Raw genomic sequence first — 23387 nt, forward strand, 5'->3', positions numbered from 1 at the left:
AAACGGGCCTGGATGCCAATGATGCGGCGGCGGAGGCGGAGGAGGCCGCATGTGAGGATGCATGGGCGGCGCAATCGGCCACATGGGCATGGCGTGAGGGCGCGTCGCCCGTTCCATGGACGGCAGCGCTCTACTACCCAGATCCTCCTCTCTTCGGATCGCTGTCTCGCGGAGCATAAGAGCCGCAACTTCTGGATGCCCAATCAGAAAGTCCGACGTGTACTGCGGCGCTCGTTGCCAGAGCAAAGGCTGTAAGAAGCCAACGCGTGCGAAGATCATTCTTAACAATGGGTCTGATTCGGGGACGCCGGCGTAGAGCTTCGAACAAAGTTGCAACACAATCGACTGCGCTGCGTCAGGCCCGGCGGATTCGAGCATATCGATACAGTGACGCTGGATCACGGTTTTGAAATCGTCCATGAGAAATTTATTGGCGACAATGTACACCTCCAAGCTTAGCTCATATGTGAGCAAGAAAGTCCGCATGTCTTCGCCTCGTATGCGGTCGCCGTCCGCGTACTCGTCGTTGACAGAGAATGGCAACCCGACTGAAGGCGTTGACTCTGGCGGTGTAAGGACTTGCTGTCGGCTACGGCGTCGACTGTGTGGCTGTAAGCCTATAGGCCGCACTGGTGGCAAGGGATTAATGATATGCGGCGGAAGGTGGCCGGGAATCGGCCTTGCGCGACCAACGCCACAGTTCCAGCATGGCGGTCCGGTGGTTATGGTGCAGCGCGGACATCTGCAATCTGGGCGGTGTGTGCCTGGCTGTTTCCGGTTCATGCGGTCCCATTGCCGCTCCCGCCGCCGTTGCCGCCGCTGAGCCCGGATTCGACTTCTGGCGCTGGCATCGCTGGCCTCCGACGATGAGACCTCCGACTCCGAATCGCTTCGGTAGCTAGAATCTTGTGCTTTTCCTCGTTCTGATGCCTCAACATCCAACGCTGACGCTGCTGGCTTGATAGGCACGAAGCTTCTTTGGTACAGGAAGGCGACAAGAAAGTGAAAGATGGCCGGATCCTCTTCTGGAAAGTCCATGGATTGCGCCTCAGCTTCTCTGAAGTCTCCGCAAAGAGCTTTTCGAAAATATTCCGCCGCTAGCAAGATGTTCCTGTGTACATGGAAAACCTCTTGATTCGGCGCTCGTCCAACTCGCAGGGGGATGATGGTTGAGTTGTATCGACCGTCTGCTGAACTTAGCCACAAATCTTCGCTCGGGCTAGGATCGTCCTTTCGTTTGTTCTCTTCGTGTGTCTCATCGATGACAATGACATCAGGGAAACTGGTCGGTCCTGCTCTCATCACATCGCCCAGAGTTCGAACGGCACCATCTGCATCAGCGCTGCTCCCGCCCCCACTGTGAGTATGGTTCTGAGTGGACATTTCGCAATGTAGTCGGTGTATGAGGTTGTATCAGTTCAACTCTGTAAAAATCGTTGCGAGGTTGGGCCTCACAATGTTTTTGGCGAGCTGCAACATGTGACCAGAAGAGAAAATGAACAAACTGAGTCACTAAAACAAGAAGGAAAGAGAGGAATATAAGGACGTATTTCGGAGACAAGGAACGACCCCTTCATATAGCTTAGACTTGTACCAGACCGAGGTCAGGCAGCCACACCCACAGCTATATGCAAAAGTCGAACAAGACGGATGAGGGTGGGTAGCTCGGTGGGCGCGGTGGCTGTCAGACCTTTGTTGGTCGCGAGCCTTCTGGGCGCGACCACCAACTAATGGCGAGGCGCATCTCGGTCACTAGAGGCCCGCCAGGCAAGGCCCTTTCGGGACAGAGTCAGTTTCTTTGCTTTTCCCGTCTCCCCTGCTGTGTAACTCGCGCATGAACCGTTGTGTTGTCGCATAGAAGAATCGATTGCATGTCAGGTGTCACCCAGGATTTGCGTTGGGTCGCCATTGCTATTCCTCGATCGGTTGTGGCTCTATTTCTCTAGCGAACATTCCCGGGAATGCCACCCACCTCGGTCTGCTTCCTATGCACTCCGTCGTCGTGGGTGTCTTGGTCAGTCATGGTGTGGGTGCCTGCCTGGGCCTATGCGCAGCTCCGGAACGGGACGCAGACAAATGCAGCACCGTACTGCGGGTGCCATGTGATGAGCCCGAGTTGCGTTTGGTTGTCTTGCACCGTTGCACCTTTTTCGTGTTGGTGGCTGTCGGTCTACGGCTTTGTTCCAAAATCGCGGCTAGTCAGGCCACTGAGAAGCCACGGGAGCCCAGAGTAGCGGTGGGTGCGGACCTCCATCACAAGCACTTGTCGCGTCAATATCCGGCCCTTCGAATGCGGTGGGAGGGGCTACCATCCGACGCAATGCAGATTGGGCATCTTCGTCACCAATTATTGGCGGATGTGCGGCGGCATGCATGCGCATCCATTGCGGGAGGTAGTAGAAACAGCCTATGAGCACCATAGCCAACTGCCCGGGTACGATGTACCAGCTTTGCAACGGCCGCGGTGCAACCAAGCTACGAGGGTGTCGGCCGCTCCAACCCTTACCAACGACCTCCGGCATGTTGGTCATTCTTCCTCATAAACTTCCTGTTGCATTTGAATACCTGTACGCACGCATAGTCAGCTGCTGTGCCAGCCCGACTCAAATTCCACCAACGGCGCCGATATGTCTCTCGGTTTGACTTACGCCACAGTCGGTTGGCCGAGTCCGAGATGACCCTGGCCTTGGCCATGAGTTTTTCTTCGTATTTGATACTTTCCTGTTCTTTGATGCGCAATTTACTCGGTTGTGCCTGTCAAACAATGAGTTTGTTATCAATCTTGAGCTCCGTCGCCTGCTTACCTGCATCAGGATTGGCAGAAGCTCATTGGGATCAGCATTTGCGACGGCCGCAATGCTGCGAAACCCGTTCTCCCAAAAGACTCTACTGTTCCACAAAGTTAGACGAAATTCCGATGCATTGCCCGGTCGCGCAACTCACGCTGTCCGGCTCTTCACGAACGTAATTCTGGCCAAGGCCAGCAAGTCGGCTTTTGCCCCAGCTCTTAAACGGTCTGAAAAGTGATGTAGTGCAGCAGACATAACGCTGGCCGATGCGATTAGTGATCGATCTGCTACGCGTGTGACAATCAACTCGACTCACCCCCAATCCATATGTTCGCAGAATTTGATCATTCCAGCCGCAAACCCGTTGCAAGTTTGGGATAGGGTTTGGACAGCACCGCGCGGTACATCGTACTTTCGCGCCACAACGTGGATGGGCATCTCGTTACACAGGTCTCGTAACTGAAAAGCCATGTAAAACCGACGGTGTACACGAACTATCTCTTTCTCCTCGGCAGTCGTCTCTTTGAGTGTGCTACCCTGCGCTCTGGTCACGGTTAGCAACATCGGAAAAAGGGGCCAGGGGTACCTACAACCGGTTGATCACAGCACGCTTGAGCCCAAGGAAACCGAGGACTCTCTGGCCACTTTCATCCATATTGTCCATTTCGTTCCTGAATACCTGCCAATTGATGTTGGTGCCAGAGTCTTGGACGGGCGTAAAAGTGTAAAGGATGTGCATCTCTCCATCCAAAACAAATGCTTGAAGCGCCCTTTCCAGTTCCTTATGGAGAAAGACACCATCGTCAGGATCCAATGCAGAGGCTACGATGGCCCTCCCAAGTTTTGTCGGCTGATAGTTGTCGCAAACATCCACGGACACGAAGCCCATGTTTGTCAGATTTTTAAGGCTGACCTCAACGCAGTCTTGGAGGGACTCCAGAGGCCCAGAGCGGCTTAACAGAGTCTTTGTTATGTACTCGTCCAGCGCATCTCGGCTTGTTGCCAATCGTATGGCAATAACTTCCAAAAGCGCTCTGGATGCTGTTAGCACGATGGATACTACTGCGCATCTATGCCGGGATTCTGACCTTTGGATTCGCTTCCTATCCGTCATCAAACCGCTGGTGATTTGTGGCATCTCGGCGTGCATCAAGTCGACAACCTGCTCAAGATCATCTTTTCGACAGCACAGGTAGGTTTCTCCGACTTCGTCTTTTCCCTTGCGACCAGCACGTCCACGCATCTGTCTGAGCATCGATGGTCCCACGAAATCTCTTCCCATGCGAGCATTGTGAAGGATAACTCGTCGTGCCGGTCTCAAAGCTGTCAGCAAACCTACCCACGATTATGATATACCTCTAGACTTACAAGTTTATGCCAGCTGCTAAGCTGCATGTCGCCACACACACTTTGAGGGTCCCGGCATCGTATGCATTGGCGATGATGTCTCGTTCTTCGGTGGTAAGACCAGCCTGTGATATTTAGCTGCTGATTCAACAGCGCTGCATTTGATGCAAACTGACATCTGAATATCGTCGTATTAGTTGCTAAGCTTGTAAAAGTTTCGTGATTGGACTTACGGTGAAATGCAACGCCCATAGGTACGGTCTCTTCCAGGACAGGATCGATGCCCGTCCCGAGACTGCGCAACTCGGCCATGAGTTCAATCCTCTTCTCCACAAGGCCAGGGTCGAGCTCGTCTTGCGTCGGCATGACTTTGGCAATCCAACGGGCGTCTGCTTCACAGCCGTAACGACTGCTGGCGAAGACCAACGCTCCGTAGCCAGCCTTAGCAGTCTCGCTAGCAAGTGAAATAACAGCATTGAGCACGGGATCTTGGAATTCCTTGTGACCCGAAGGTTCGATGCGTCTTGTAGCTCTAGATCCCGGCTGGTGAGCGGCTGTATCGAGGTTCTTGGCCAACTTCAGCAGCTCACTTGTCGTTGTTGCTGGGTACACATTGCCCTCGTAGACGAGATGTTCTTCGATCGGTACTGGGCGATAGCGTGTTTCATACGAATGTGCTCCCAGCCATGTAGCCAAGAGACTGATGTTCTAAAAGTTCGGGTAAGTATGTGTTGAGATCGAGTATATGCAACAAGATCGCACCCACAGACATGGTAGCGCTCATACCGATGATTTGCACCGGCTGAGGCAGGGTGAGCAACTTTGTGCCCATCAACTCCATCAAATAACCGCGGTGGTCATCGTCAATCATATGAAGTTCGTCGAGGACAACAGACTTTAAATGCTTGATTGAGCAATCGTCTATTGCCGTATTGACAAGTGCGTTGGCCTGCCCGGTTAGAGTCAGCTAGATCCGAGTTGTAGGCCGTACGCTTCCCACCTTCTCTATGGTACACACGCCGATGTCAAAGTCAGACCAAGTAGGCTTGATTTTGCTTCCTCCAAAGAACCCAATGACCCTGATCGAGTCTTCGTCTGCCCGCCGCCTCCAAACACGTTTCTCGTCGTCAATTTCATCTTTGGGTTTCATCACACCCTGGACGATGTTTCGAAGCCAACGGACCTTTTCCTGTACGAGGGCAACATAGGGCAGAACCAAAAGAACTTTGGCGTTCTTTTCCTCTAGCACCCTCTTCAGCATCAAAACTGTCGACTAGTCAGTCTGGTGTCAGCCATGACGACGGTCGGACTTGCCATCAGCCACAAGGGACTTTCCGCCTCCGGTCGGAGCACTGTAAACCAGGTTTCTTTCACCAGCGAGAAGCCCCGGTCCGCGGAGACATGCTTTTTGCCATGGATACATTATCTTGATACCCAGGCTGTAAAAGTTCCGGACCAATGATCGAGGAAGTCCATAGTACGGATGGGCAAGAGCAAGCAACGGATCCGAAGATGATGAAGGCGTGGACTGGAATTTTCTTCGCTGTGTGTATTCAGATGGACCTTGAGTGGCCGCCGGGCTCAATGAGATTATCGGGCTCGCTGTAAGTTTTGGAGGCCCGGGGGGCAAACTTGCCGCTCTCTGCACTAGAGAGGTGTGGCGAGGCAAATTTGTCGCTTTCGGTGCAATAGGATGTGCAGACTCAACCCGAGGTCGTTTCTGCCCAGCAATTGTGGTTGTCACGGTGTGATAAGCTCCGCCTTGCTCCTCGGCGGCCTCGACGGATGTCTTGTGCCAGATGCCGTTATTAGTGGCCATTGTGAAGCAAAATATTACCCAATGTCAGAATGCAATCCATGGAGACAGGGCAACTCCAAGTTGCAGTCAGAGTAAAAAAAAAAAGCCAAGGCTGCAAAAGGGAGAGCAAAGAAGTGAAATGGGACGGGCTCCAAGGGAAGACTTGATTGTTGTGCATGGGATAGCACCGACAGGCAGCTACTTCCTGTGGGTGATGCAACACTTCATGATAAAATTGGGGAAAGCGCGTCCTGTAGAACGTGTGGAAGGCAGCAGCAGGGATGACCCGCTTCCGCTGGGCCACGCGAAATCATGTGTTGGAAGGTGGTGGTCCATTTGGGTTGGTTAGCTCAGCAGGAGCACCGTGATGGCAGACGGTCGGTGTGTATGTGCCGCCCGAATTTTGTCCACCAGGTGGAAGTTTAGCGACTGGATTCGGCCGGCTGACGGGGTCGTAGGTACGTACTCTGCACCGGCCAGACCGCCCCCACTTGAGGCCGAGCCACACTTCACACACCCCGTTTGGTGGAGTACACTGGCGATGCGTGGCTGACTACTCCATGGGCCAGACGTGGCACTGACCTTCCATCGCTGTTGCAGAAATGTTGGAATCGGGGCCGACTGGGTAGTCAGGGACCGGACCAGATAACCTTGAGCTGATGGGGGCTACGGGCGGTAGGATTTAGATTTTGAGGGGAGACGAAGTTCGCTTGGCGCTGGGGAGGCGCTTGTCTGAGCTGTAAGAGAAGAGACCGGATGGGATGGGATCGGGGGGTGGGAGGGCAGAAATCTAGTCTTGTTCGATAGACATTGGCAGGAGACAAAAACCCGCTGTCGAAAAGACAAAGGGCAGGGCGGAACAGAACAGGTCAGCGTGCGTTGGGGGCAGGGGCATGCGGTTCTTTGTAAGAGGCACCAGAAAGGTGGCCAGCCGCAACCATCAGGAGGAACCCGAACTACCTTTCGAAGTGCACCGCAGAGCAACTCGCGTGGGCAAAGGATGATCCAGGTTCAAGAGCCAGCAGTATTGGAGCATTGGAACCATATGGTAGGGATCCTATTACATAGTAATAAGGTAGGGAATGGAAAGTATCGGGGTGGTCCCCCAAAGCCTGGCTTTGGTGAGGAACCAGACCCTGTCGCAATACAGGGATTATCAATTTAGCCCCACACATTCCTTAACGCTCCATCATGGCCTGCCACCACCAGTGATCGCGACCCCATCTGTTTCCCAATGACGAAGATGGTCAGCCAGAACGGCTCCCCTCCTTCGATGACCGACGCTGCTGCCAACGTAGTTTGAAGCTACTCGTCAGTTCGTCAACCCGACTGACACAGCGAGCTCGAAGCTAAAGTGTGTCTCTAGCAGCAGATCAACGACTGCGTCGAGGATTGTCACCCTAGTCGGGCCTATACCACGCCCGAGCCTTCATCTTATACGTCTCCCCACATCAATACAACTACTTGTATCCGTACACTGAGTGGCAGACTGTCAACTATCCGTACATGAGCTGGAGCATGCCTTGTGCATGTCACGCTCGGAGCACCAGCTTCAAGGGCAGAGATGTAATACTCCGTACTACGTATGTACACTAGGTATTCCGGCACAGGCCCAGGTTCGAGATCTAACATTGGCATTTTCGGTCAGGGCGTCGATGACTCGGCGCAGGGCACATGATTATTGGTCCGACCGGAGGAGCGGTTGCCTCGTGTACCTTGATGCACTACTGCTGGCAGTTAAGTGAAAGTCGAATATTCGTTGTGGAAATGCCGCGCTCTCCCGCTGCCCAAGTTGTCTATTCCCGTTCCATTCGATGAAACGAGTCGGGGTTCAAGGCAGTGCATGACTTCGAGGCCGGTAGATTAGGAGTGATTGGAAATGGCCAGGAATGCGCTTGTTGCTGGCCAGCGATCAGCCCCTGGCAACATCTGGCATGTGGTGCCCTTCTTTTTTTTTTCCCCTCTCCTGTGCGGCGTGCCGGACCAACCGACAAATGCGGTCAATTTCATCTGGGTTTTCTGACGTCCCGTCTGCCCCTGGTGGGCATCTGCACTACCGATCGTGAAAGCTGTCGCATTCAGATAGTTTCTAGTCTACAGGAAGCATTCCGGGGGAGCTCGTAATTTAGGTCGTTCCAAGCCTTTCGATCATATATCTACCCTTGATCGCATGTGTGAAAAGCTGCCTGCGCGATTCTGAAGGATATGCGCTCGATTGACTCGTGGACAAGCTGGCTGGGCTTTCTACTAAGGTAAGCCTGAGACTCGACATCGTGGACATTACTGAGAAACCCAACAAATGAAATCGCTGCGTATCCCGATCGCTGGAGAGAGAGAGAGCACTCAATGGCGACAAAGGGGGCAAATGAATTTGGGCCCGTAAGAAGAAAAGACGTGGCTCATTCGTCGTTCGGCTCCGGGGCTGCACAATCCAGGCTCAAATTGGACAGCCAGCTGCTTATACGCCTTGTGGGTGCCCACGCCCGTCGTCGATTGCACACCACGGAGAACTCCTCACCTCATTAGTCGTGCTCGCCGAGGCTGGCCCCCCGTTTGTTTCGCGCGATGCGGTCGCTGCCGCCGATGGCTTGCGGCGCGGTCGTGGCCCATGCTGTGCGAACACCAACTTCACTTTGCACGATGCCGGAGGCAGACAATTGTACCCTTTCTTTTCACATCAGATAAAACTGGCTTGGATGCTCAAGTTCCAACCGCTCAGAGTCTTCAGAATATATGTTTGAGAGATGAGAGAACGTAAGAAGAGGCACTTCCCAGTTTCTCATCATCGTTAGGATAAGGTACGTTCAAGTTGTCTTAGGTAAGGTAGTGCCGCAGCTCCTGGGATGACAGAGTAGAGATACGTACCTTTAGTCGCCTGCCAGCGGCCCCTTGCGGCTCCACTCCGACGTCCAAGCCGGTACATATCCGTAGAGATACATGGACCATGTATCTCTCCACGACGCCTTAAACATCAGCGCGCTGTCTCCGTGCCAGGAGGGAATGGGTCGAGCTGGCTCGTGGTTTGAACTATGAAACACATCGTAGTATTGTTTGCGCTGATGTGTCTTCAAACCGGACGGTCGCCAGAAATGTCTACAGGATATTGCACTTGCCTAAGAACAAGTCCCGGGATTGCGGGAGCGGGAACGAGTGTGCCTCGATCTCATCTGTACTCCGTACTCCTCAAGTACTTGTGTGGTGGTGCGCGCGCCTTGCCTCGGAAGCTGGGCGGGCAACGGTCGGCATCTGACTGCTCTGTTAAAGCAGCTCTCCCGTGTCCTGTTGTTCAAAACGGTCTTTCTTCACCTCGCATTGTTTCTGAGAGACGGAGAGCCATCTCATACAGGAAACTTATAGTTGTCCTATCAATTTCAGTAGACGGTAGCCTGTAGTGTAGGTTTCGCAAGCGAGCTGGTAGGCTGATTCACCACCAACAACGTGCAGTATCCACACAGCTCAAGTGTCAGAAAGCCTTTCGATTGAAGCCGAAAACACAGAAATTGCCAGGGACAAAGTTGACGATGTGGACGACCAATCCCGGATTGAAAATGCCTACATCAGAAGCATCAAAGGTGTTTTGACTTGGCATGGCCGACAATCGGTGCCTGGACTAGTACGTGGCAGAAACCCAGATTACATCCTAGGAAAACTAACACTCGATGGGATATTCCGCCGAAAGGTGATGTTCAAATTAAGAAAATGGTGAGGGTGGCAAAAAAGGGTGTTCGATACCGACAGCGGGGGGCTTTGGAAGCGTTGCCGTGATAACCTCCGGAATTTGTTACCCCCATGTCGTGCATATGACTTTGACAGGGTTTTGAGATGCACATAAACCAAGCTCTGTGCGGAAATCGTACATAGTTGGGAATGGCGAGTTCATACCGTCGGTCTATTGTCCGAAGTCATGCTATGACTGATTGGAAAGGGAAGGAAAATTGGATAATGGGGGGTAAAAAGGGTACCAAGGGAAGACAGCATCCGTATGAGGTTGGGTGTCATTAACGAGGCACCGTCTCATCCGGTTGGTGTGCAGGTACAGTTGAGCCAGAAGTGACCAACTCATGCGGACACCGTTTTGTGGAGAAGACAGCCTTCTGATGTAGAGCAACGATCGGCCAGCCTGTACTCCGTAACCGTAGCGATATGCGACTAAGATGCAGGCAGAGAAGGCTAGGAAAACAGAAACAGGGCCGGTCGAATAGGCGCCTAATTATTGAGGGAAAGCGAAAGAGAGGGAGAAGGCAGACGGTGAGAGCACGAGGTGCTGTTGATTTGATATTGGGGTGGGCGGCCAAGAGCCACTGAGCATCCCAGGAGGTGGGATGGAAATGGAACCGACACACATGGATGATGACGGGGGTATGGACGACATCTCGTGGGCACATCCCTACGTGGTAGGCAGCCCTTCGTTTCCACAGGGTTGGACAAGCCAGGGTGCTACGAACCTAGGAAGGGCATCGAAGGAAGAAGTGGGCGAGTCGTTGACCTGTCGAACATAAGCAGCAGCCTTCAATCAGCAAGCGACAATCAGATGAGACGCAGCGAGTGCAATACCCAAGGTAGTCGACGCGGTCAGTTTCTGTTGAGGCATGGTCGCTTCCGCCCGGGTTTGCGTCTCCATCTCTCTGTTGTGCTCTTTGTCACCAGATGAGGAGCATGAAAGATATTGCGGTGGACTCTCGAATCAAGACGCCTTTCTGATCCGATTAGATGATGCCGGACGACGGACGTTTGAGGCGTATGTATAGTGAGTGGCATGAGAGTTGACAAGGGAAAGACGGTCGATATCCTGACGAACTAAAAAAGGCATGTGCGACTGGGAATGAGGATGAAGCAGGAAAGCAGGAAGGACCAAGGAGAATTGAATAGCTGGGAAAGGCGGGCGATGTCAAAACTGCAAGGGAAAGTGCCAAAACAGATGGTGAGATGGAGAGACTTGATGGACAAGGTAGTGGTAGGTAACAATTGTGCGGTAAAGAAAAAAAAAAAGACAGCCAAAAAGTGACTTTCTCGCACCTTGCCATGAAATGCCCAGGCAGTCGCCTCGTGCCGCGCTGCGCTGCGTGTCTGCCAATGTATTCGTACTTCCATGCCAAGTACTGCGTGCGTAGAACCCCGACCCATACCCAGACCCAACGAGCCAGCTAGCCCCGGCCGGCCGGCTCTTTGAACGTCAACGTCGTCAACCTAAAGTGGTCGTGAGCAAAACCAATTGAAGAGGCTGATTCCTCAGATCTGGTGAGGCCAAGTCGCTGGCGAGTTTTGATGGCATAATGAGCCAGATACAATTTATTTAGAATTGATTCGGTACATCGGATAGCAAGAGATGTGGTCGGGGCAAGGTGTCTGATGTCCGATGAAGGCAGGGTAGCGTATGCACGGAGAACGGGTACCAGCGAAGGTACGTCAATACCTACCTTACCTACCTTACCTACCTTACCTACCTTACCTACCTTACCTACCTTACCTACCTTACCTACCTTACCTACCAAGCGAGCGAGCGAGCGAGCGGGACACAGAGAGACAGAGACACAGCTATTTTGCTAGTTAGACAGGGACTGGAGACGGAGACCATAAGAAGAGAGAGAGGGCGCACGCGCTGAGGGACAGACGTCGCCTCATGCAGGTCTTGGGCATCGTCCACACACACACACACTTTCGTTTTCTTTCTCACTCCTAATCTGTTTCTGTGTCTCTCTCTCTTTCTGTGGGATATTTCCTCGACAACCTTACCTTGGAGTCTCTCGTCTCTTTCCCCCTCTCCCTCCTCTACGCACGCACACTCGTTCGCACCTTTGCGGACGCGAGCGAGTGTGAAGAATGATATACGTTAGATGCGTTCGGGGCTGCACTCTTCAACGCCATGGAAGAATCAGAGCGAAGAGAGAGAAACGCAGAAAAGTCTGGCGACGATCTGATAGAAGGCAGAGGGAAGTGAGATGGACGGGGGGCGTGCGGTTGGATTCTGCGGCGTTGGCAAGCTTGTGGTGAGGTGTGAGGTCGCCGGGCCCTTGCCTGGTCTTTGGTGCGAGAGTGATGACTGCGGGAGCGGGTACAGAGGTACAGGGTGGATCCATCTGTATCATGCAGGTCGTGGAGACGTATCGATACCCCCTCACCAGGCGAGATTTGCGTGTAGTTGCGAGTAGCATTCCCCGACCTGCAGCAGATCGATACCTCTCACCTCCCACGCAGCCCCATCCATCCGCAAGAGAAAAAAAAAGCGAGGGGGGCCTGCTGCTGCTGCTTTCTCTCGCTCCTGCTTCTGTTGCTACTGTTGCTTCTTTCCTGTTCCCGCTGCCGCCCTGCTGGCCCAGACGGGACTGGAGAGGCATTACTTTAGCTTACCTTAGCATTGGTCTGTCGGTACGCAGGTACGTATCCGTACATTTCCAGATTTCCATATGGCTCTCTCTCTCTCTCTCTCTCTTTCTCTCTCTCTCCTTCCCTCCCCCCATCCTCCCATATTAACACTACCTGTCCCATCAAAGTCCCTCTTGCCCCGTGTACGTGACTACCTTGCCATAGATTAGCTGGGGAGAGGTACATTCACCCACCCGACTTCATTGCGGTGCGGCAGTGGGAGTCATCCATCGCAGCAGTCTCCGTAGCGGTGGCCCAGATCTATGGACAAGGCAAGACAAGGCAAGTCGCATAGCCAGGTAAGGGTAGGTAGGGTAATGGATCGGTAGATAAGTGGATGAGGTAAAGACGGATCAGGTGCAGGTCCGTCGGTGCTTGGTGCTTGGTGCTTTTGCTTTGCTCTGCTCTGCTGTGTGGTTGCTGGACCTGGACATGGACCTGGACGGGAATTGGTGCCATGCCGGCGCTGCTATGAAAGGTACACCGTACACCTACACACCTCAGAGCAAAAGGCAGGTACGGGGTCGGTCGACCTTCTTCGACGTTTCTTACCATTTTGCCTTCCGCTTGTCTGGACCTGGACCCATCTTCTTCTTCCCGTCTCCTTCCTTCCTTTCCACATCACTTCCTCCCTGGCCCATCTTGACCACCTTCACAAACACGCTCGATTTTGGCTCTCTAGCTGCCCGGCTCCATTGCTTCCATTCTCCCTGGTCGCGCGGAACCTTCGAACCTTCCTCGTCTGTTTCCTGCCTACTGGGGTCCCAGCTTCTCACTTGCCCCTTCCTTTTCCATCATCTCGTCTCTCACACTCATATTCTCATTCATCTACACTACACACCACACCACACCTCACCTCACTTCACCCATCACCACCACTCACTACGCTCAAACCCAGACGCACATTTCTACATCTCCCACATTCACAATCCGAATCCCACACTCACCCGCGTCACTACCTCCGCGCGCCTTCTCCCCGCAACTTCCTTTTCTGGCCGATAGACCTCCAAGCCTTTTACATATATCGTTTCTCTCCAACTCGATACTGTCACCCACACATCCCCATCTCCAGCTCATGGGTTGCGTCTGGCTCACGGCCGCCTGCCTCACCGGATAAGTAGACGTCGGGTTCCATCTGGCTCAGCCTATGGATCGGAGCCTCTGCCGTCTTGCAGACGAACTTCAACCTGTCGGCCCTCTTGCATCTCGTAACCCGCGGGAAGGGCCCCGACATATTTCATCTCACCTCCCGCCAACGCGCAGCTAGCCACCGCCATCATGGCACAGAAAAACCAAACCGCCAGCAGTTCTGACGACCAATCTGCCAGCGCCACACCGTCTGCACAAGACGCCTCGGATTCCACGCAGCCTGCCACTTCGGGCGCGTCAACATCCAAAGCAGCATCTGCCGCCCCGAAATCACATCAGATTGAGCTGGACGCCGCCCTTCGTAACGCTCAACCCACAATCAAGTCATCCGCCATGGGCTTGGACCAGTCTTCAAAGGACGCTGCCGCCATCGAAGCTGGGAACCCTTATGGGACGCGGTCACGAAACCGCAATGGCTCATCGCGCCCAAACTACGCAGAGGACAAGGATCTCGATGTCGACATGTATGATTACGCCCCAGAGAAGAAGGATCAAGAGTCCAAGAAATCGGCGCGTCACAGCAATGTGTCGGCCGCGTCCATCCAGGAGAACGCGCGACCCAACGGCTCAACCCGCAAGGCCCTGCCATCTGACGACACAAAGTCGACTGTCCCTCAAAACGGAGCAAAGGACGTGCAGCCAGCAAGTTCCACCCCGACCACGCAAACACCGGCTTCGACAAATTCGACGCAACCCTCCAAAAAGCGCAAGGCTGCTTCACACGCCGCGGCTGTGACTTCTCAGGCGCATGCTTCTGCGACGGCATCGTCGTCTGGCGCCAGCACAGGGGCATCACGAAAAACGGCGTCGGGTCCTTACGCTAGCTCTTACGCAGAGACGAACATGCTCAGTTTCGAGAACTCAGGTGCAATCCCCAGAGACGGAAAGTTGGTGGCGGATGACGGTACCGTACTAGCACCCAATGGTAAGACAGCAACAAACCACACACGCACCTTCACGTACCCTCACTCACCATCCTTGTGCCCCGTCCCAATTTTTTTCTCCTTCTTCCTGGAGAGGATAGCTCGCTGATCAAAATTCATAGACAATGTCTATCTCGTGTGTGAGCCTCCGGGCGAGCCATACTACCTGGGTCGCATCATGGAGTTTCTCCACGCGCAGAATGACAACAAAAAGCCGGTGGATGCACTTCGCATCAATTGGTTCTACAGACCCAAGGATATCGGCAAAAAGGTCAATGACACTCGACTAGTGTTTGCGACGATGCATTCCGATATCAGTCCCCTGACGGCCTTGCGTGGTAAGTGCCACATCCTGCACAAGGCGGAAATCTCCAACATGGATGAATATCGAAAAATCTCGGACAATTTCTGGTATGAAAAACTGTACGATCGCTACATCCAGAAGAATTACGATCTGATCCCTACGTCGACAATCGTCAACGTCCCTGAGAGGGTGAAGAAAGTGCTGGACGAGCGCTGGAAATTCGTTATTGTGGAGCAGGGCCGCGGAAAAGAGTTCACTAGCGCGGTGAAGTCCTGCAAGCGATGCAGCGGCTACTGTGCAAGGTTAGTCCACCCACGCAGCAGTCTCATGGAGAGTTGGGGTCACTAACAGCATTACAGCAATGACTCGGTCGATTGTGCTGTGTGTAAGAAGACATACCACATGAACTGTGTCAGGCCGCCCCTGCTCAAGAAACCCTCCAGAGGCTTCGCTTGGTCCTGCGCTGCGTGTAGTCGCGCGCAGGAACGAAAATTGGAGGCTCGGCACACTCCTAATCCAAACAGTCTCAAGGAGAATGCCGGCGATGCAGACGATGAGGATTTGTACGACGACGACGACGATGAGATGCAAATCGACACCGAGCGGACGAGCCCGGCCGAGGACGACGACGCCCACCGTACCGGCACTGCAGAGCAGATTTACCAAGCCAGCCTGTGGCCTTGGCGCTACCTTGGAATGCATTGCAGGCCCGAAGATGCCCTTGATTACGATGACCGAATCTACCCCCGCGCAAGCACTCGCATTGGTCCCAAACATCAAGCGCCTGTGCTTCCTTGGCCCGGCCAGCCTGTACAGTATCAAAAGCCTCTGGAGTTCAAGAGGACGGGAAAGAAGGGGCCCGGACTGTCGAAAGAAGCGCTTGCCGCCTTGGAGGCTGAGAAGATCCGACGCGAGAAGCGTCCTAAGTGGGTTCAAGATGAACCCTCAGGATATGTGGCAAGAGGAGAAGACGACGACCCCGACGACCCGAATGCCACAGCTACACGCGTTTGGGTACCCCCTCCAGCAAGTGAGAAGAACACTGGGTGGGAAGCCAAGCTAGATCGGTACATGAAAAAGGCAGAAGAACTGGCGCCCAAATTTGGTCTAGCGAAGAACTCGACCAACTTCCACGATATTGCCGTGGCGATGTACTACAGTAGTGGTTACGATGAAGATCACGCGCTGAAGGCGCTCTTGGGAGTAGACAAGGCGACTTTCAAGGAACCCGACTTGACGCCCACGGAACAGAAGAGGTTCGAGGAAGGTGTCAGCAAGTACGGATCCGAGCTTTATCTCGTCAAGCGACACGTCAAGTCTCTTTCACCCGGCATGATCGTGCGATATTACTACAACTGGAAGAAGACCCAGCAAGGCAAACAAATTTGGGGTAATTTCCAGAACAGGAAGAGCAAGAAGGAAGCCAAGAAGGCCGAGGTTGCCGCAAGCAAGCTACAGGACGATATTGCCGATGATGCAGATGACTCTGCGTTCGATTGCGAGAAGGCGGCACGCAAAAAGAAAAGCTTCTTGTGCAACTTCTGCAACACAAAATATTCCAGGCAATGGAGGCGGGCTCCCAATGCATCGGGAAAACCCATCAGCGAGGGGGCAGGCAAGAATTCCAACAAGGACAAAGGCGGCCAGTACATCCAAGCACTTTGCAGGAGATGCGCGGAGCTCTGGCGGCGCTATGGCATCCAATGGGAAGAACTGGATGAGGTCGCCAAAAAGATCGCCCAAGCAGGTGGTCGAGCCTGGAAGAAAAGACAGGACGAGGAATTGCTCAAGGAGCTTGAGGCAGCTAAGGAAATGCACACTTACTGGAATACCCCTCCGCCAGTCACTGCTCCAGAGCCGGTTGTGGCGGTTTCAGTGGCACCTTCAAGCGAACCTCCGCGGAAGAAGCTCAAAGGAGCAGCCCCAGAGAGAGACTCGGAGTCGCTCGCCTCAGACTCAGCTCCTCCTGCCGCTCCACCGAAGAAGAAGGAGAAGGCGGTGGAGAAGGAGAAACCGGGACCTCCACCAGTTCCAGAAATCCCGAAGCCCAAGACTATGCCTTGCGCGATTTGCAACCAGTTGGAGCCCTTGGGAGATCAGCATCTATCGTGCAAGGAATGCAGATTGACAGTCCACCGCAACTGTTATGGTGTTGTTGACAACAGGCACCCCGGCAAATGGACCTGCGACATGTGTGCCAATGACAAGAGTCCACAGGTTTCGATCGTAAGTTATTTACCGTCATTAACTAGTTCCGTTTCATGTGCTGACTTCTGGACAGCAATATAAGTGTGTTTTGTGCCCAATTGAACATACGGAACATGACTTCGTCGAACAGCCCAAGATCTCTACTTCCAAGAAGAAATCAGAGAAGGAAAAGGAGCGCGAGCGAGTGGAACGAGAACAGGCACAAAAGGCTGCCGACTATTACAAGAAAAAGCAGGAGGACGCCAACCGCCCAGCCAACCCTAGGGAGCCGTTGAAACGGACCGCAGATAACAACTGGGTCCACGTCACTTGTGCTGTTTGGACACCTGAGGTCAAGTTTGGCAATGCCAAGGCTCTGAGTCCGTCTGAGGGCATTCCTTCTATTCCTCGTGCCAGGTATGATGAGGTTTGCTTGGCCTGCAACCACAAGGGTGGTGCTTGCATTACTTGCCATTACTGTCGAGACCCTCGTAAATACTACTCATTCCTTTCTTTGGATGCCTACTAATCGCTGTTCCCAGTTCATGTTGAATGCGCTCGCCAGAAAGGTTACCTCCTCGGCTTTGACATCACACCTGTTAAGGGATCTCGCCGTGACCAGTTCAATCTTGTCACCATCAATGGCGAAACTGGCGTCATGTCAGCCACGGTGTGGTGTAAAGAGCACGTTCCAACAAAGAGCAGTATCCATCAGATGCACGACATTATTGACGAGGATGGCCACACTGCTCTGCAGTACTATGTGCAGAGCTACAAGCAGGCAGATCTCACCTTGACCGGCACAGTCAGAAAGGCCAACCTGATGACGAACGCTGCTAAGATGGGAGGTGTTCCTGTGACACCAAGCACTCGGCGAGCATCAACCACTACTGCGCCTTCTAATGTTGTTCCTCATAGTGTGAACAGCGAAACCCCGAGCACCCACCAAGCAGGAGAGAAGATTTGCATTACGTGCGGTATTGACGTCGCTCTCAAGTGGTGGCCCATCGAGAACTCCGATGAGCGGGATCTCACCAATGGTCACTATGGAAGCTTGGGCTCAGAGGCTCAGAAGTTTGTCGAGCAGAGAAAGTTCCAGTGTCACAAGTGTCGCAAATTGAAGAGGAAGCCGGTTCCTCATCCACCCAAAGAACCATCTCCAGTCATTGAGGCTGCCGCGAGGTTGGTTCCACCTCCACCTCTACCGGTTGTTCCCCCGCACCACGCTCTGGTGGCACCCACTCCGCCCTTGAGGAGCCCACCAACGACCGGCCCAGAGGCCAGAGCTCGCAGCCTCTCTGCGTATGCCTGGGTTGCTCCAGCACCTCCTCCTCCACCGCCGCCCGTCTCACAGCCTACGGCTCCGCATCCGCCGCCTGTGCCTGCGCCGCCGCCAGTTCAGGCCGCTGCCGCGCCGCCACCACCGCCAAATCCACCTCCGGCTCCTCATCAAGCTCCGGGTCCCTATGGCCCTCCTCCGGCACCAAGATACGATTGGAACAGTCGCCCACCTCCGCGTCATGGATCGCCACCACAGCGTCCCATCTTCCAACCGTTGGCTAACCTACGTCCTCCGCCCATGATTCCAATGTCAATGGCCCCTACACCACCCTCTGGTCCCAATGGACATATGGGCCAACCTGCGCATAACGGCATGCCGCCTTCGCCGCTGATGGCAGGGCCCATGTCTCATGGATCCCACGGTCCACACACAGCGCCCTATATGCATCCCTACCGGCAAAACCCTCACGGATCGCCTCTCGGCTTACCAAATGGCGGGCCTCCACCCAGAGGCCCTGACGCGTTCGCGCAGGGACTTCTACCGCAGCGAGCACCATACGGCAGCCCTCCTGCTCATGATGCCGGAGGGCCGCTGAGGACACCTGGCATGCGCCCTTCCAACGAGCCGCCTCGACCTGCAGGGGCGAGCACAAGTCCTTCTCTGCGTAACTTGCTCTCTTGAGAGACTACGATATGTTGCTTTTATTCTGCGACTTTGGGGAGTTTGGGAAGACGATAGGAAGGAATGGTTGAGTTCTGGGCTGGAGAGCGGAATCTTCCGCCCCGCTCGTGTAGATTATGCATTTCGTTCAAGCGCGAAAAATCTTGTGTCAAATTACAGACGCATTGTCTTGTGATAGCAACTGGCCGCACGGGGGAGACTGGTGGAATGGGAGGGATTCATCGTGCCAAGGGCGGTTGCTAGATGTCCTAGTGTTGAATAGAGAAGTTCTCAAGTAATGCTGTTGCTCCAGGCTCTAGTAGCCAACATGATGCGTGATACGTTGTCAAACGCCGACTATATGCGTAGTCGTCTAGCTTCGACCTTTCATTCATTCCTCCCCGATATCCTCATTCCTAGCTTGATCAGTATGTATGTAACATGATTACTTGACAGGGGAATCTTTGTACCAGACTTCAGGCTTCTCAGCGATAAACTTATCCATGAGGGCCTTGCACTCTGCGTTATCGACAACGACTACTTCTACGCCGCGCTGCTTGAGGTACTCTTCGCCACCGAGGAACGTCTTATTCTCGCCAATGACGACGCGAGAGATTCCGTAGAGGAGACAGGCTCCGGTGCCTGGTAGGGTTTGTAAGCGATTTCAGTGTCAGATGGGGGGTAGGTAATAGAGATTGTGGACATGTGTGTGTGTGTGTGTGTGTGTGGTTAGGGAAAGAGAGACTTACACATGTCGCAGGGTGAAAGAGTAGTGTACATTGTGCTGCCCTTGTATGCCTTTCCGGGCAGGCGGCCCGAGTTGAAGAGGGCGTCGGTCTCGCCCTGGTTTTCAAGGTGTGTGTGAGCTGATGTGATATGTGGTTGGGGTGGTCTGGTTTTCACTTACATGATGGATGGCTGAACCCATCTGGACGCGGCGGTTGTGGCCGCGGCCGAGGAGCTTGCCGTCAGCGGAGACGAGGGCGGCTCCGATCTATGTCGTGTTTGACCGCGAGGGGTCCGGCGTCAGTTTTGCGGAGAGGGTGAGGTTTCTTTTTCCCCGGATGTGATGGAGCTTAACGTACCGGGACGCCGCCCTCTGAGGCGCCGGTCTTGGCCTCCTCGATTGCAATTGCGAGACCTTCTGCGTCGTTCATGGTTGTCGTTGGAAACTGGGTTGGCTAGGGTTGTGAGTTTCGAGTTGGCAGTCTGATAGAGAGGCGGATGGAGTGGGGGCGGGGTTCCTTTGGCGCGAGTATTGGTTTTTGGAAGGCAAGAGTCTCACGTTGAGTTGGGTTGATCTGATAATTGTGGTGTGTATGCCGTAATTCTTCCCGTAAAAAGAAGGATAATGTTGAAAAGACGCCAGAGCTGCGTTGCTGGGTGTGCTTTGAGTATGATGGAGGCTTGTGACGGGGACGGTGTGGTGGCGGCGGAGATAGGAGTGGATTATGGGATGGGTTGATCTGGGGGCATCCTTATCAGGTACTCCACTTGGTGATGATGGAGTCTTATAACCATCAAATTGACGAGACATCAGAGCCCTCGAAACTGCGAAATGAGAGATTATCACCTGACATTATGGGGAGGACCTAGGTTCGTCGTGCCGGTGAGTTGTTACTTACAAGGGTGCGGTGTAGCTCCAATGTGGAATAACCGGTTGTCGTCTCCTCGCGCGCAAATGATAGAACACGTCTATTAGCAAATCTGTAGTCAATTGACCACAAAGTTTGGATATAAAATGCAAATTAGTCTAGTCTTATCATCGAGAATAGTCAAGTCTTTGCTCCTTCGTCCGTCTTCACTTTCTATGTCTCCTGAACACGCGCTCTGGTCACCAATGGCGAGGGTGCTGTGTTCAAGGAGTTGCACCACACTAGGCGAACTCGCAGCATGGTGAATATGCTACCTACAAACTTTAATGGCAAACGTGAGTCTTTCTAGTTTCTGCAGAATGCGCTGGATTATTCTCGAAATGCTTCAGAAGACATCGAGGTTGAGAGTAACTAAAGCTTTCTACCTTTGACATGGGACGTCTCTTGCCGGACGAAGTGTGCCAAACTCACTCTAAACGACCGCAATCATTAAATCGTTCCATTTTGTCTAAGACCCTCTTTGAAATGAGGGTGGCAAGAAGGGTCAAAATTAATTCTCACTTCCTCTGGGAAACCTGCTTGACCAACATACTAATCCTGAATTTCTCGTCTTTTCGAAACCATCTATTCTAAGAAGTTACGTGGATCAAATTGACTCGTCATCTCAAAGAGAGTGAAACTGGCTACAACTGGTCCTTCAACCAAGAGCCTCCGAAATATGATGACCGTAGAAGGCAAGCAGGGGCTATGAGAGTATTGCTTTGACATGACCGACAACAAATCGCCAGGTCTATCAATGAGAAAATGCGAAACTAAGCAACAACGAGGACGTTCAAACTCTTACTGTAAAGCGTAGACTTTGGTGCAATTGTAGCAGAGAATATGCTAGTGAAACCCATTAGAAGGGCAAAGTAACGTGAAACCTAAAGAAGTACATCACGACTCTCAACCCCCACACTTCTGAGGCCGTCTTTAAAGAGAAGTGCTGGATGGAGCACTCTGCCGATGAGAGGACAGAGCAGAGCCTATTCGGAGGAGTTCGAAATCGGTTACCTCACGCAAGGACCGAAAACTAGACGACTGCACGGCGGATGCATCGCCGTAGCCCTATTGATAGTTATTCGGACCATAGCATCGGTCGAACTATCGGACGACACACAGCAACAGGTCAGTAAGACCGCAATCTGGACCAAGCATATTTGTAGCTAAAGGTGGCTAGTAAGAAATCACATAGACTTATATTGTTCAGAGACGAGACAAGGCAGGATGAGAGACCAGAATATGGCTGAGGATGCAAACAATGTTCCGGGTTATGCAAGATGCAGAAGAGGATGATGAAGTACATGCGAGCAGCACGAGGGGAGTAGACAGAAATAAATGGTAAGGAAAGACCTGCGCGCCTGTGAGAACAAGCTGATGAACAAAGTCCCGAGACCGAGTGAGGTCCCCGTCCCGAGGCTCACGATGAGTCGTGAGATGGGTGGAGCAGGCCCGTTGGGATCAGCAGATTACATACGACGGCAATGTTACTTTAGATCAATCTTTCCCGAAGCTTGCATCGGCGTTTATCTAAAGTAAACTCGTATATCCAAATTTTGGTGGAGCCCCGTTTCGAGATCATCCCAAGGAGGGAGATGGCCGAAGATCAGCCAGATAGATCCACGTGACGTTGCAGGTGATCGGATGTTTTTTTGCGATGTCGACCACAGCTTTCCCAAGGTACCTTATCCATCCGTACACTAGATCAGCTGTATCTATTAGTGACCTTCTCTCGTCCAGGAATTGACCGTCATCATCGGGCTTGGAAATCAAGGTTTTAGGAAATGGTGCTTGGGTGTCTTATGTAAGAAAACTTTGGGGGTAAGGTTTCGACAGGAAGGCAACGTCTCGCGTCCCGGGTCAGATTGTCTGCTCCTGAGTCTCGATGGGGACCTCGTTCCTGCTCGGCCAAGCGGCCAAAAATGCTGTGAAGCCCCTCCTTCTTCTCCGCTGCGCGGGCATCTTTGTAGTGGACCGTGCACGGATGTCAACTTGACTCCTCGGCTGAAGCGCCAATGGGGGCCAAGGTTGGTGTCCACTCGCTCGTCCTGGCAGGAGCATTGCAATTCCACTGTAAATAGCATTGGATCCCCATCATCATCACGGGTTCCCTTCCCATGCCCAGTGAGGACGAGACAGACTTGTGCCGTTCCCCGCTGGGAGAAGAGGGGGGATCCAACGAAAGCCCCGGCAAGGCATTGTCTGGCAGATGGCTTCTGCTGCCAGGTGCTGGCTGTTGACATTGTTCTGCTTGGAATTCTTCCCCTCGTTGGAAATTGCCTGACAGGTATCCGTACTTCGTACTCCGTACAGACCACAAGAGTATTACTCACCGTCTTAATTGGGTTGGGAAGGTGGGAGGGGGGCGGAAGTGCCTCCATGCAGGTGCAGAAGTAATACAGATAGGTAGGCATGGACAGCGAAACCCAACCTCAATGACCGGGACTCGAAGACCAAATCTATTCTCACAATTCGTTCCCGTTGGCTGGGGGTACTTTAACCTCTGTATAAGTTAAGTTGTCGTATCTTTCACCCATGGAGGACAACATTCATTCTCACTGCCTGACGTATTGTTAAGGGGTTCTGAAGGAAGGAGATGGGCAAAAAAAAAAAAAAAGAAGTCATCCTCTGGGTTGTGACGCCACAAGCCAGCGTCTCTGAAGAACCTAAACAGTGCATAGAGATGATGATCCCCAGTCTTAGCGCCTTACGGCAGTGAGGAGTAATTTGGGTATCCGAAGGAGGAAGGGACGGGAAGGTACCTTACGCTTTCCGTAGTGCGGTGTGCCTGCCCTCTTGGGTGTTGGCTTCTCGTAACGTAAGGAACCTCCCATGCACTTTGGGTGCCTGCCTAATACCTAACAAACCCGATCCCGTCGCTCTCTCTCTGTCCGTCTCTCTCGGCTCTCCCACTCCATGCCCAGCTTTCACTCCGCTCTGTCTTGTTCGCC

At 53.2% G+C, this 23387-nt stretch overlaps 6 protein-coding genes across 6 annotated transcripts; 1 reads left to right on the top strand and 5 right to left on the bottom strand.

Annotated features, from left to right (window-relative positions):
- Positions 1 to 3: 3 nt before the first annotated feature.
- On the bottom strand, positions 4 to 1353 carry BDP55DRAFT_516490 (uncharacterized protein; the record flags this gene model as incomplete). The annotated part of the gene is made up of 1 exon (XM_060567745.1): positions 4 to 1353. A coding segment is annotated over one exon (1350 nt), but the record flags the coding sequence as incomplete, so codon positions are not given.
- A 1174-nt stretch (positions 1354 to 2527) lies between these two features.
- BDP55DRAFT_543551 (DEAD/DEAH box helicase) lies at positions 2528 to 5955 on the bottom strand (the record flags this gene model as incomplete). Its single annotated transcript, XM_060568417.1, has 13 exons — positions 2528 to 2565; positions 2649 to 2754; positions 2805 to 2889; positions 2944 to 3048; positions 3106 to 3333; positions 3380 to 3823; positions 3878 to 4105; positions 4158 to 4261; positions 4313 to 4314; positions 4370 to 4844; positions 4903 to 5085; positions 5137 to 5402; positions 5490 to 5955. 13 exons carry the CDS (start codon positions 5953 to 5955, stop codon positions 2528 to 2530), a joined length of 2730 nt encoding a protein of 909 aa, XP_060434430.1.
- Positions 5956 to 13575: 7620 nt separating this feature from the next.
- BDP55DRAFT_542620 (uncharacterized protein) lies at positions 13576 to 18823 on the top strand (the record flags this gene model as incomplete). The annotated part of the gene is made up of 5 exons (XM_060568329.1): positions 13576 to 14371; positions 14492 to 14975; positions 15033 to 16899; positions 16955 to 17351; positions 17403 to 18823. The coding sequence occupies 5 exons, from the start codon at positions 13576 to 13578 to the stop codon at positions 18821 to 18823; spliced, it is 4965 nt and encodes a 1654-aa protein (XP_060434431.1).
- Positions 18824 to 19092: 269 nt separating this feature from the next.
- Positions 19093 to 20352, bottom strand: BDP55DRAFT_648309 (cytidine deaminase-like protein). Its single transcript, XM_060573844.1, has 5 exons — positions 19888 to 20352; positions 19710 to 19796; positions 19552 to 19645; positions 19273 to 19444; positions 19093 to 19218 (listed from the first exon to the last, which is right to left on the bottom strand). Exons 1-5 carry the CDS (start codon positions 19957 to 19959, stop codon positions 19194 to 19196), a joined length of 450 nt encoding a protein of 149 aa, XP_060434432.1. The 5' UTR covers positions 19960 to 20352; the 3' UTR covers positions 19093 to 19193.
- Positions 19845 to 20441, bottom strand: BDP55DRAFT_305221 (uncharacterized protein). Its single transcript, XM_060566652.1, has one exon. The coding sequence runs from the start codon at positions 20337 to 20339 to the stop codon at positions 19956 to 19958; it is 384 nt and encodes a 127-aa protein (XP_060434433.1). The 5' UTR covers positions 20340 to 20441; the 3' UTR covers positions 19845 to 19955.
- Positions 20442 to 21905: 1464 nt separating this feature from the next.
- BDP55DRAFT_305246 (uncharacterized protein) lies at positions 21906 to 23003 on the bottom strand. The gene has a single exon (XM_060566653.1). The coding sequence runs from the start codon at positions 22848 to 22850 to the stop codon at positions 22206 to 22208; it is 645 nt and encodes a 214-aa protein (XP_060434434.1). The 5' UTR covers positions 22851 to 23003; the 3' UTR covers positions 21906 to 22205.
- Between the last annotated feature and the right edge of the window lie 384 nt (positions 23004 to 23387).

Source organism: Colletotrichum godetiae (assembly GCF_030913485.1).
Source record: "Colletotrichum godetiae strain CBS 193.32 chromosome Unknown BDP55scaffold_5, whole genome shotgun sequence".
In the NCBI taxonomy this organism is placed as follows: Eukaryota; Fungi; Ascomycota; class Sordariomycetes; order Glomerellales; family Glomerellaceae; genus Colletotrichum; species Colletotrichum godetiae.

Bases quoted from the DNA above. Each gene is read 5' to 3' on its own strand.
- BDP55DRAFT_648309 (XM_060573844.1), bottom strand. From the start codon at position 19,959: ATGAACGACGCAGAAGGTCTCGCAATTGCAATCGAGGAGGCCAAGACC. The intron at 19,797-19,887 runs GTACGTTAAGCT...AACACGACATAG, and splicing joins CCTCAGAGGGCGGCGTCCCG to ATCGGAGCCGCCCTCGTCTC. The intron at 19,646-19,709 runs GTAAGTGAAAAC...CTTGAAAACCAG, and splicing joins TGGGTTCAGCCATCCATCAT to GGCGAGACCGACGCCCTCTT.
- BDP55DRAFT_305221 (XM_060566652.1), bottom strand. From the start codon at position 20,339: ATGTCTCGTCAATTTGATGGTTATAAGACTCCATCATCACCAAGTGGA.
- BDP55DRAFT_305246 (XM_060566653.1), bottom strand. From the start codon at position 22,850: ATGCCTACCTATCTGTATTACTTCTGCACCTGCATGGAGGCACTTCCG.